The sequence below is a fragment of the Vidua chalybeata genome, chromosome Z, assembly GCF_026979565.1.
Source record: "Vidua chalybeata isolate OUT-0048 chromosome Z, bVidCha1 merged haplotype, whole genome shotgun sequence".
NCBI lineage: Eukaryota > Metazoa > Chordata > Aves > Passeriformes > Viduidae > Vidua > Vidua chalybeata.
In genome coordinates, this window is record NC_071570.1 from 37430045 (window position 1) to 37443321 (window position 13277).

Consider the following 13277-nt stretch of genomic DNA (forward strand, 5'->3'; position numbering starts at 1 on the left):
GAAAAGCCCCCAGTTTGTATTTCTCTACAAAAACTGCTTAGATTATTAATGTAAATAACCAGGTTTTGCTAAATTGTATTATGCTAGCCATATAAAGAATAGAATTGCCTACATTTAAAAGATGCACCATTAGAATTCCTAACTGAAGTTATAGGCAAAATCTCTAAGCTCAAGCATGTTCTTTAACCTGCTAGATAGACTTTTGCATCCAAGAATTCACATGAACCTCTAATTGCCATCTACCAGTGCAGACTTGCTAGCAGAAATTGATTGCTGCAGGATGGCAATAGTGCTGGCTATACTGCCACCATGTCACCTATTTAAAAAACAATCCTTGTCTCAGTTTATCACAGCAACATGCAGGAAGAGAACAAGAATGAAGACAGTTTTAGAAATCAAGCCAGCTGTGAGAGAAACTCACACTGAAGCCCTTTACCTCAACAATGCACTTGGGAGGAGAAAAAAAAATGCACCGGTAGGACTCTGCTAGGTACACTCAATTGTCCCTTATATGCAGCAGAAGGTTGTGAATGTTCATGCAGGAAAACATCTCAAAGACTTGCAGGTGGCATATAAACATCAGATTCAAGGAAAATCAGACTGCCAGAAAAATTAAGTAAAAAATATTTTGCACTCAGTTCAAACTAATTAGTAATTACTAATTAGTAATTTTTACAGGCTGCCATTCTTAGCACGAATTGGATATATTTTCATGCTAGTCTCTGGAGTTTTACTGGCTCTAGCAACTAAATGACAAGTATTAAAGCAATGTTTTGTCTTTGACCTGTCAGCTGGGAATAGAAATCCAATGTAGTAGACCATGCATGGCTTAAGCTTTTTGTCTTCTGCAAAAATTAGGAAATTACATTTAAACAAAATGCAGTTCATAATTGTGGGTTTTTTCAGCTACAGTCTTTAGATAAGAGATCTTGGCAGTGAATAATGGATTGTATTCAGCTGGCTCCACAGCCCTATTTTTACTGTTAAAAATAGGAGACACCAGTTAAATATGTTGAATAGCATAAACTTACTGAAAGGAATCTGCAGCCTTGCATTCTCTGTGAGCTGTATTTGTCTGGAAGATTTAACACAAACTTTTCTTTTCCTGGGAATTGGCTCTCGTGATGATAAATTCACCTTCAGTGAGTTTGGATGTTGACATAGGTGTTTTTATAATTCTAGGCTATGAGTGAAGGTCATCTGTTTGTCAGAAGGATAACCTTTCCTGGTGTTGCTCACATAATTTATTTTCCTGGATATATTTGAAATATTGTATATTTTAAAATAGATTGTCATTCAGTTAAGTGTTTCAACTTCTAGTCCTCAAAGAGCATTTCTTATTTGAATTTGATTAATATTTACTGAGACCTCAGAAAAGACCTAAATAGGGTCTTGATACAGAAAAGGTGAACATAAAGCATTCTAGGGGTAGGATCACATGCTGAGATTGAAATGAAAATTTTCCAGTCCAGAAAATAAACTTTGTTGTAGTCAGCCTCTGCTAAACCATCTTTTTGTCACTGTCAGATTAGAAAGTCCTTTTGCAGAGCTCTGAGTATGAAGGTGATAGGATGCTATTTGGTCAAATGGATTGAGTTTCATTACTATCAGAGCATCTGTTTTCTTTGGTAAAGTAATTCTCCCGTGTAATTCCAGTGTAAGACTATCCAGTGTACTTCTCCAAATGGAGAATTACACCGGGGAACTGCCTGGTATTTTAAAACAAACTGTTGGACAGGTCATAACCTTGATTAGGCTGTTGATTTGCTTCAAGGAGCAAAAGCTTTTATACTGGTGCAAAGCAGGGACAGGAAAGTAAATTGAGGTAGGTGAGGAGAGTGCAGAACAACTTCTTAAGGACTTACCAGAAGGTTGAAGAGTCATTGTAAGACATTTGCCTTTCAGAAATACGGCAGAATTCTGATACTTCTCAATATTGTGGGTAGAATTTAATGAATCAGGTTTCAGAAATTATTTGTTTTAGTAACAATTTGTTTTGATTTATTTTGTGAGAAAAGAGACAATTTTTCTCACTTTTAAAAAGTGAGAAAGGAATTGCAAGCAATACTGGAAAAAATTTAGAAGTGCTGTTGGTAGAAAGAATGAAGGAAATTGATACTAAAATTGAACAATAATAATTGAAATGTCCTAATTAATTTACAGAATTGCTGTAATAAAAACTAAGGAAGTTTTATGCAAATTACTGGTATTATTACATTGAGAATTATGTAAGTATGAAAAATCTTTAACCTAGCCCTTTTTTTTCTGCGTAATTTATTGTGCTTTTTTTTTTTTTGTTTAACTGATTGTGAGGGTGTGCAGGTTACTTACTTTTGGTCTTTATATTCTGATAATAAATTGAGATTGAGAGAGAAAAATCATAAATATTGAGGAAAACTGGGAAAAAACCACCAAGGTGAGGTAGTATATGTCTAAGTCTAAAGAACATTCGTTGATGCTGTTAGAGTTTGTAGAGCCATAAATTCAGGAAAAGGAATTGTAGAGTTAGACTTTTGTAAGTCAGACTTCAGTATGTACATTTCATTAGTGTAATCAACCTCACATGTAAAAAGAGACGGTAGTAAAGAGTATATGTTAAAGGGCATGTTTTTATAATTGAGATACAGGTCTGTTGTCCAGAATGCAAGAAGCTATCAAGCTTTGCTTCCTTTTTGTTTTGTTTTTCTTTGTTTTCCCAGAAGGGATCTTCCTGTTTATAGATGCTTTACAGCCCTGTGCTTTTTCACAATCTTGTCTCTGTTGCCCTGTTTGTATTCTTGAAAGTGTGTTGTGAATCTATTGGTGGTACTATCTTTCAGAACTCAAAATACTCTTTGTAGATGTTTCCTGCTAGGTGGAGCATAGGATTTGAGTCATAAATTAAGACCAAGAGGGAGAATGAATCTTACAAGTTAGAATTCAGAAACATGGGATAATCAGAAGAAGTCACTGAAGTATTCCTATCCAGTAGTCAGCACAGATAAAAACATCTGATATGTTAATCTTCTGTTGAATCTTTAATGTTTTATTTTGCATTGCATGCTGTACTATGGAAAAAACATTGAAATCGATAGTTCCAACAGTTCTTGCTATTCTTCTTTTGACAGGCATTGCTTTATTGTGCAAAATGACAGTGCCAGCCCAAACCCTCAGCCTGAATGGTTCCTGTAAGGTTGCATTTCAGTAGAAACAGCATTGTAAGTGATTAGACAGCTCTGTCATGGAAATGTGACTCATCTGACTCTTTGCAGAACGTTTTTGTCTAGTGACACTGAATGCCACCACTCCTTGCTGCTGTAGTGCTGGTGGTGAAAATTTGCTGCTCTTCTTGCCACTTTCATGTGGATGAGTTCTTAGTTATTGGGAGATTTAGAATTATGATAAATTTCCTTAATTCTAGGTAGTGATACCCAGTCTCCATACAGTCTGTATATCTATGTATTTTATGTCCTTGCAGAGAGATTGTTCTGTTTATTACACATCTATATTTTACTTATTTCAGGAGATTTCATTGCTTTTGCTGACTAGTATTTGCATTAGTACTTTATAGTAATTTGAAATCATTACTTTCTAGTAGTTTCAGATGTGGGAGGTTTATAGAGTACCTGCCTACTTAACGTAGTGGAACTTTAATGAAAAAATAAAGTTGCTTTTCAAGTATGAAAATACATTAAAAAAGTATACATTTCCCCTATCTTTGTCTTTCTGTCTGTTTTTGTCTATAAATTTTGTCATTATTATTCATCAGCAAACATTGTAAAGAGGCTGTAAGTAATAAAAAGAAAGAAAATGAAGTGAAATTATATTATTTAACATTGATAACAAAAGGATGTCAACTAGATGAGATGGAACTGATCAGAATACAATGTGAGCATACTGTTGTTTTCTTGAATAATCTCTCCCAAAATGTTTTATCATGTTAATACCCTACTGCTGACCGTCATAATTTGGCAGTAAATAATTTTGAGAAAGATAGAAGAATGCTGGTATTTAAAGCCCAGCATTTAATGAATTTTTTTGGTCTATTGACTTAAAGCCTTAATTTCTGTGTCAGATTTCTGAGAACTGTTAGGATTAAAATGTTAAGTAAGAGAGAGCTGTCTGCTATCTGTGGACATATAATTAAAAGGTTAAAAGGAATAAATGTCTTCACAGATAAGAGTAAAAGAGGTGCCACTTATCATTTTGGCCTCTACTACTGTGTGTCTAAAGGGTATCTGAACAAGTGATTCTCAAGACCAGAATATTGCTTCAAATGCAGCATAACAGTTTTTTCCTTCCTGCTGCTTTCAGAGGAACTGCTGTTGAAAATATTTTGAGGAACTAAAGCTTTCTATTTAGAATTTCATTCCAGCAATAAAAATGTGCTACTTCTCTATGAATACTTAAAATGCTACAGCTATTGCAATGTCTGATACTTGATTTATATTAATTTGCAGCTTCTGTTTAGAATACTAAAATGGTGAACTGATTTTACTGAAACAATACAATTAATTCTCGTTTGAAGCTTAGGATAGTCAGTTCTTACTGCTTAAATAATGAAAATAGCAGGCTGTGGTGTAATAAAAACTTATTTCCTTCTTCAATTTCCTGCAGCTCCTGTTTCTTCCTGTTTATTTGGGCTTAGTACAGAGATCTCACTTGTAAAATTATTATCAATACCCAATATTAATTACGTTAAGTTACAAGGTCTGTCTTTAACAAAGCACCCACATGTTCATAGATGGTTGGAAAGCACCTTTTAGACCCTGTAGAGGGATTCTTAGGTGCTGTCTTTTTTACCAGTTGTGGTCTAATCTGATACTAATGTTGAACATAAAAGCATGTGAAACTGAATTTTAACTACATGAATGTAATTAATATTGATTCTTTTTAATGTTTGTAAATGAACACTAGTTATACAATGTACTAAATGTTTTTCTGTGTGAGAATATTTCTCAGAGGTGTGGAATGTCTTGACAACTGCTGTTCTTAAGCACTCTTGTATGTCTTCTAATATATGAATATCACTGTTGTTTCCTCTGTATCAACAAGTCTATTGTTAGCACTGCCTTTCTAAATAGAAGACAGGTATGTTACCTAACTTGCAGCTATAGATATCAGAGAAATACAGGGGAAAAGTTTGCCTGTCAGTAGAGAAGTTTTCAAATGTTTCATGCTATCTGGTGGATTAAGATATTTCATTGTGCATTTTTACACATCTTTGTGTTCTATTTTGTAATTGACAGTTTAGTGTTAATAGAATACAGGTAGAAATAGATTATTTCTTTTGTCTCTTCTTGAGGGTCAAACATTTATCCATGCTGCACCTTCAATTTTTACATGGTAAAAACCTAAAACTTCTCACTGCAGTCTGCCTGTTAATATTTCTGTAGTTAATCAGGTATGCAGTCAGTGACAGTAGTCACTTGTGATTGAAAACTTGTGGTTTTCAAGACAAAACTAAACCAGCAAAACCACTACTTAACTGAAAGAAGTGTAATTTCTTGGAGTTCCTTTCCTCCTCTCCGAATAACGCTCTGGTGTCTGAGTTAACAGCTTGTAGCAATAACTTGAAATATTAGGTATTCTCACTTTAAAAATACAGTACCAAGTTCTCAGGACTACTGCAAATGATTAGCAGTGTATTTTTAGCCCTTCTGACAGTCAGCATGATTTAATCTATTGCAGGTGAGTAAATTCCTCTATGTTATATAAGTTTTTATATAAATCCGTACTTAGAGAGAAAAATATGAGAGGATTTGCAGCAGGGCCAGAAACAAAGATGTAGAATATCCAGTGTCTAGAATATTGCATGTACTTGGTGTCTTTTAACTAAGATTTTATTCAGTAATATGCAACTTACTTGTTCTGTTTCCCTGAACAAAAAAGAGTTTTTTAAAAGAAAAATATGTGCTTTGAACTTGTTTGTTAACCAACTCTAGAATTCTCTATGCGCTTAAGGGATGATGTCATTTTTGAAGACTAAAGACAAATATAGGCACATGCTTACATGCTTCCCAAAGCCTCCCTTGGGGACAAAGCCCTGAAATTGCACACACTGATGGCGTGGGAATGAAAGTGGTTTTATTTTGTTTTGACCCAGGAAAAGCAAATGTTGTGGAAGTTAGCTTCAAGAGATTTGATTAACACCGAGCTGTTTTGCATTTGTGTTGCAAATTTTCTTGTCTGCTTACAGATAACTGCAGTATCTGAGTGAGGTGGACCATGAAACAGTGATTCACTAGGTTGTAAAGAATGGGGTAAAGTAAGTCAAAGGCAGCAGAGCCCTCAGCTCACAATTCAATAAAAAATGCATTTGTGAAAGACAGTTTTGCTTGCTCCCCATTTCCTCTGTCATTTGTTGCTTTAATTATTTACTGCAATATATTCCATTCCTGTGTCTCAGAAAAATGATTGTGAAAAAGTAGTGAGTAATTTTTTTGAGATTATGTTTTCATGTCATATGTGTGGAAATTAAATTTGTGTGAGGGAGTGTCTCTCAGAGATGGTACCAGAATCCTGATTCTGTGGCTTTTGCTTTAGGGTACTTGATTTTTTATATGAACTCATTCATCATTCTCCAGTATTGTAGTTCACAGTTTTTCTTTGACAGAGGTAGTTTCAAAACTGCATTTGCCTAATAGATACAGTAATAGAAATTAGCCATATTTACATTTGTGGTTGGAGTAAAAATTTGGAAACTGGTGAGTGGTGCTTACATGAAAAATTCGATCTTGTAGTTCATTGTGATGATAGATGGTAATTACTTTTGGCTCATGATGAAATGGTAGTTCCCATCTGTTCTTCTGTGGAAGATGTGAGAGAGAGCTGTCTTTGAAATACTTGTGTAGCTATTTCATTTTCTAGTATATTCAGCTGATTCACTTGTAACAGAGCTGTGTGTTCACTGTATAAACCAGACTTATTTTCACTTTGTGCACTGCAAGTGTCAAGGTGTCAATATCCTGATTTTGAATAGTCTAATATGTGCAAGACTGGTAACTCTGAATATGTAGGGTTTGAAATTATGTACTTCATACTTATATTCATGCTGTTTTGCCCCACTGTCAATTCAGAAGAGTTTGTCTTCTCCAAAGGTAGCTGCAGTGAGTTCGTTTATGTCTCCTTTACTGTGGGGTAAGACCCATGTGTGTGGTCAGGTGCCACTGAGGAATTGCCATGCACCTCTTGTGTAGCCACACCTAATTGAGACTGTTTAATTAGAACCTTTTGTTGAAAGGTCTAGTGGATAGTAAAGCAGCTGCTTTTTATATACAGAATCAGAAGTGACCTTTGACCCTTTACCACAAAATAGCCATTTTTTGTGCTGCAGTGATCATGTTTCACCAATAGTTGTCAGAATTGTCTGACAAAAAATTGGGAAGTTGCTAAAACTTCAAAAGAACATTTTAAACACAGGAAGCAAGATAGTAAGGTGTACCAGTCCTACAACTGTTATCAGGCTATGTGTGCTGTGGGCATGAATTTTCTGAGAGTGTTTAAGCAAACAACATCTTGTTGCTTATTTTTGAACTGTTCTTCTGTAAATACTTTGACTAAGTTCTGTACATCTTCCTCCTCACCCCCAGCAGAGGAAGTACTTTGCTCTGAAAACCTAGCTATGTTAGAGAACTCTGAAGTAGTTAACCAAAAAAGTCTTGCTATGTTCATTCTCTTTTTTCCTTAGTTTCCCCATTCACCTGTTGTTTATATCTTTTATCCCCGAGTTTAGGCCTGCATCATCTCCCATCTTAAAAAGGGAAGTTTATTCCTGTAATCAGCTTCTGCTTTAATTTTCATTTCTCTTTTTATGTAGTCTGTATAATTACTGACTAGTGTTCTTTTCCTCTGGTTTCCAACGAATTCAGAATTTGACCCTGCACTAGGTTAAAATTGTTCTAGATGGTGTTGCTGATGGCCATAGACCATTCATGTTCCTCCTCTGTGATAGGAATCTTTGACAATTAGGTATATACTTTTTTAAATTTGCTGTCCCTTTTTTAGCTTTGTCTGTGTTTTTCCTCATTATCTTGTAACATTTGGTTGTGGGAGTATCTGTCCAAGTCTAAAAGAAATCCCAGGACTTCTGTTTCTTCATGCCTTCTCCTGACACCGTACTCCTGTACTCTGCCTCTCTCCTGCACATATGTCTCATTTTATTTGAATTTGATACCATCTCCTCTTTTTACTATATATGCAGATATTTTCAGTGTCATTCTGATTATGTCCTGTCTCACTCTGTTCCTGAAGCATCAGCCTGTAGCAAACCTGAAAGTAAAAATATAAAATCTTGCATGAGCTGTGGTGCTGCTTTTTAGCATTTTGTGTATGTGATTCAAAAATTGATCTCTGTGTAATCTGAATGTTAGGTTTTTTACCAAGAACCCTCAAACATTTTTTAAAATTTGTTTTAGTAATCTTACTTAAGAGTTAAAGAGATCCTGTTTTCCCAGGAGTAGTGTTGAAAAAGTGAAGTATAAGCATGAGATGTTTGTTTCAAAAGTTTGGCAAGCTGTAGAAAAACATGCTGAGTTTCTGCAGCTCCCAGATGTTCAGGAGCAAATCTGAAGAGAGCAGTTTCAGTACTTTAAGGAAGCTGTGGGATTTCATAGGCTGTTAAATAAAAAAATATCTAAAACTATCAGGTCTTTTGTCTTGAAGCCATTCCAGATGTGTCCAGTTGTCAATAATTTATTTCTTTTTAAAGCTTTGCAATAAAGAAGAGAAAATGCTAATTAAATTCTGATTATAACTGTATAATTTTTTGTAGTGAAGTATACTACTTGGCTGAAATCACTGTGGCTAGATGAGTATTCTGTATCTGTGTACTCATGTAACTAGAATTCTATATTTCAAAATACTTACACTTTGTTGTAAGTTATACTTACAACTTAATACTCTGTATTAATGTTCAGATGTTTAGTTGCAATGAACATACGCATAAGGGTTTTAAATTTTCTGGAAATACTGTTTTTATAACCTATTAAAAAAAGGTTATGTCCCTCTTTCTCCCCGGTCTGGGGCAGCTCCGATGCCCTTTGGCGCCGCCTCCCCCCGGACTTCCAGGTTGCCGCTTCTCTTACGTGTGCCGCTGGCACCGGCACATGGGTCAGGGTCTGCTGGGTTCTGTCGCCCGCACTACAGGATCCGAGGTAAAGAGGGAAGGAATGTCCAGATCACCCACGAGGACAGCAGGAAGGCTTTATTGTTGCTGAGAGCTGCAGTGGGTGGGTAGCGACCTGCGCTTCCCACTCCATGTGGGGGAAATGGCGGCGGGACCCAGGAGGGAGCAGGATGATGTAGGGGATGTGATAAGGAGGGCAAATGCCGCCCCCCAATGATGACGTGGAGACAGCGACCAACCAGAGAACCGCAGGGACGGGCGCCGAGCCTCGGGCTGAGTGGGATCGTGGGGATGGGGCAGCAGACACGGAGGTTCCTGGGGCTGGGCAGGGGAGTGGTTACAGGAGCGGCAGAGGGGGATAGCCCAATGGCAGGCAGCTTGGGGCCAGAAACTGGGGAGGGGGGGAATTGACATGGGGGAAATGCGGGGGTACACAGGACTCGGCTATCTAACACAAATAAGAACCCCTAAAACCCAATCCCAGGATGCAACAATGTCCATTATTAATGTCTGTGACGTTACTACTACAATAGTTAAATTTTTATAGCCATCCCAGAGATCTAAAAATTAATAGGTCTTCTCTTTTTTTCAATTTATATTTTGCTTAAAATTGGTTTTCATTTAGCCAAGAGATAATATCATAAATCATGTATCATTGGTTTTGCTGATATCTTAGTATCATACAATCCTAGTGAATTCTGGCTCCTACTTGAAGCAGAGTCAGCTACAGCGAGTTGCTCAGGACATTGTCTAGTTGAGTTTTAGATATATCCAGTGATGGAAATATGCTTAAACAGAATTTTCTGTGCTTCAATTTGTGCCTATTGCTTCTTGTCCTGTCACCGGGCATGACTGAGAAGAGTCTTGATTCCATCTTCTGAATGTTCTGCTCCACTTCCAAATTGGGTAATTTTGTACCATGGTAAGATTCCTTTGAGCCTCCCCTCCTCCAGGCTGCATAGTCCTGTTTCTCTTAGCCTCCCCTTATATGACAGATGCTCCAAGCCCTAAACAGATGTCATATTTATATCAAAGCTTTCCTTTTCAAAACTACATCTCCTCACAGTGGTAAAGTACAGTGGTAAAGCTGTACAGTTCAGCTCAAAAAAAATACCTGAGAAACAGTAAAATTATATATTTTTAAATTTTTTTTATTTTGCAACACTACCCCTGTGTTAACTCTCTTCTTATTTCAGCCAAGGTTTATAATTTTCATAAAGCATTTACTGGAACACTAAGATTATAATCTTATTTTATATCCCTAGGAATCTTTTTCAGTGTGGTGTTCGATATTTAATATAATCTTTTATATAATCTTTTCCTTCAGAAGAATGAGGTAGAACATTCTTTGATTAATGAACTACCTTTTTATAAAGAATTGTTCCTAAATTTGCATTTCTAGAGCAAGCAACAGTGGCTTATTTTTGCTTAGTAAGGACAATATTCTTAGTTTCTCCTGGAGCAGCAATAGAAATGTCTTTTTCTCTGAGTATTTAAAAGCATAGAACAGACATGTTTTATCCAACTTCCTTCTAAAGGAAATAAGTGCACTGAAAAGAAGACAATTTCACAGGCCTGTGGATATCTGCAGACTGTAAACTGATAGTCAGCAGTCCTGTGTAGGTGGAACCTTTCCTTCACCAGCCCTCTGCTATTGTGTTCTTAGTGTGGGAAGTAATTCTGGCATTCTGTTGTTCCTTCTCTTGGATCACACTTTCTGAGGCTTACAGGCAGAGTTACATAATTTACTGTTCACACGCAGAACACATGTAGCATAGTGTTTCTGTGAATGTACTTCTTTTTCTCCCTTGTCCATCTTTATTTTCTTGGCAGACTGTTGGCAAATCAGCAGCAAAAGCCAGCAGGATTTGGGGGATATTAGCTTATATTTGATCCTTCTTTCAGAGTTAGCAGGTTCTTGCTTTGAGTTTTATCACATTCAGATTGGTGCGTTGAGCAATTTTGTTCCCTTCATAGAAGTAAAAATGAAGGTTCCTGAAATGCAACTTCTTTTTTTACATCTTTTTACTTGCTGAATGCCAGTACTGGTCCTTCCTCTCTGGTTACTGATGTTATTACTGTAATTCCTCTGTTTTCCAAAACTTTTTTTTTAACTAAACTTTTTTGCTGTACTCACAATATTGCACCTTCTGCATGGCCAGGACATCACCTAACTGAGCTGAGGACCCTTATTCATGCAGGCTTTATTTGCAAATCCGTGCTAGGTCTTGATCTAAACTATAATCTTCTTGGGCAAAAATAGTCCCCACTAAGTAAACTGCAGCATAAAGCTTCTATTGAAGCATGTAAAAAATGTCGTCATGTTTTCTTTAGGGTGAACACCTGCCCATGGGGCATGAACTGAGATGAAAAATGAGCAGCTGGTGCCTAAACTTTGGGGAAATGTGAACATCTATTGTAACATCCTTGCTTAGCACTCAAACATCACACTTACTAGTATAATTTGCAAACTAATAATACCTGAATCATAGTGAGAGTTTGACTTCAGTTGCATTGCTTTTCCAGTCTGTTTTTCTATTCTGAATTGATTCAGAAGTTTCTGAAGTCTTTATGTGACTGCTCTGGCAAACCTGCAGCTGTAATACAACCCAGAAGAGTGAAAACTGGGGAAAGGAAAGGGAAGTGACAATGGGGAGTAGGGGAAGATAATGGTTTAGTATGAAGGGCATGTGAAAATTGCTCTAGTTTTACCTATACTATATTAAAAATGAAGCATGTATATCTCCCAAGAGTAACTGTTTTCATACCTTTGCAGTGTAATTAATATAAATACAGGCATTCCCACACAGTGCCATAAGAAATGTGGATTTTGAAGTTTCAGAGGACATGTGATAATCCCACAGACTCATTAATGTTGATGAAAGACCACCTTTAGTGCAGAAAGACTGTACCTCTGTAGTTGCATCTCATTGTTCTTCATTGTGGCTGAAGTTTTACCTTTGTTTGAGAAAAAAAGCTACATTTTATTGGTTTTTGTCAACTCTTCTGTTTTGTTCTTTTTCCTAGGAAAGAGCAACATGATGTATGCTTTCCCAAAGAGTGCTTTCAGTACAGCTGAAAATAGTTTACTTTCAACTTCCTTCTTATATTTGTGTACCAAAGTTGTTTATATGTCTTTAGAGTCTTACATTATCTTACAGTACAGAAATTTAAGCTTTTTAGAATGGAAAGAAATTTTAAATTTCTATTGAGTGTATCATGGCATGTTGAGTTCAGAATATATATTTTTATGCATGGCTAAGGATAATTTTGACAATTAGGGAAATTGGACTCAGTTCAAGATTTCTAGTTTTAAGTCATTAAGCTTTGCCTCAGGTTTCCAGTGTTGCCTTTTGTTGAATTCTGTAAACTCACTTGAGGTCAGTTCTGTAGTAGTACTTATCATCCATTTGATCAGAACAAAAAATACCCAGTTCCTGAAAACAGTTCAAAATGTTTTATGGGGAAGTAATTAGAAAAATAATACTAATCATATGCCATAGCACTTTCTTTAGGACAATGTCAGGATATAAAAAGAAATATCCAGTCCCTTTAAATATGTTGACATTTTAATATTGTTTTAACTACAGGTACAGAGAGGCTCTTGTCAAGTGGGATGAAGCACTTCAGTTAACTCCAGAGGATGCTACACTTTATGAGATGAAATCACAGGTAAAGCATGACAATTCTTTGGCAGTTTAGAAATTAGAAAAGAAAACACTGTGTTTCTGAACAGATACTGGGCATTGTTTAGTTGTTGCATGCAGGAACTACAACACAATTTAGGTATTTTGTTTTTAACAACTAACAGGGCATCTTTTAACAGAAATTGGAATAATGCTTTTATCCCAGCCAGTCACAATAAACATCTTTGTTGGGTTATGAATTTGGATGCTACATTGCGGGGAAAAAAATTATATTGGAGGGATGAAGGAGAGCCTTAGTGTGATAGATTAGTGAATCTGACCATTAAAAATCTGCTTACTCTTTCTAAAGGTTGTGCTTAATACTATCTACTGTTCATACTAAACATGGGTACTGTGTGCAAATGGTTTGCTTCAATCTGGTTTTGTATTAAGTGTTACCTAGATAAATCAGTCATGTAAAAGACTTCGTAATATCAAATCTAAACCTGCCCTCTTTCAGTTAGAAGCTGTTTTCCCTTTTCCTA

The 13277-nt window shown here is 36.2% G+C and overlaps 1 protein-coding gene across 1 annotated transcript in view; it reads left to right on the forward strand.

Moving 5' to 3' along the window:
* Window positions 1–13277, forward strand: part of TTC33 (tetratricopeptide repeat domain 33) — a 46008-nt gene that overhangs the window by 13650 nt on the left and 19081 nt on the right. Inside the window, exon 3 of the mRNA XM_053968833.1 lies at window positions 12697–12778. Coding sequence (XP_053824808.1) covers window positions 12697–12778 — 82 coding nt within the window. The remainder of the gene's footprint in view (window positions 1–12696; window positions 12779–13277) is intronic.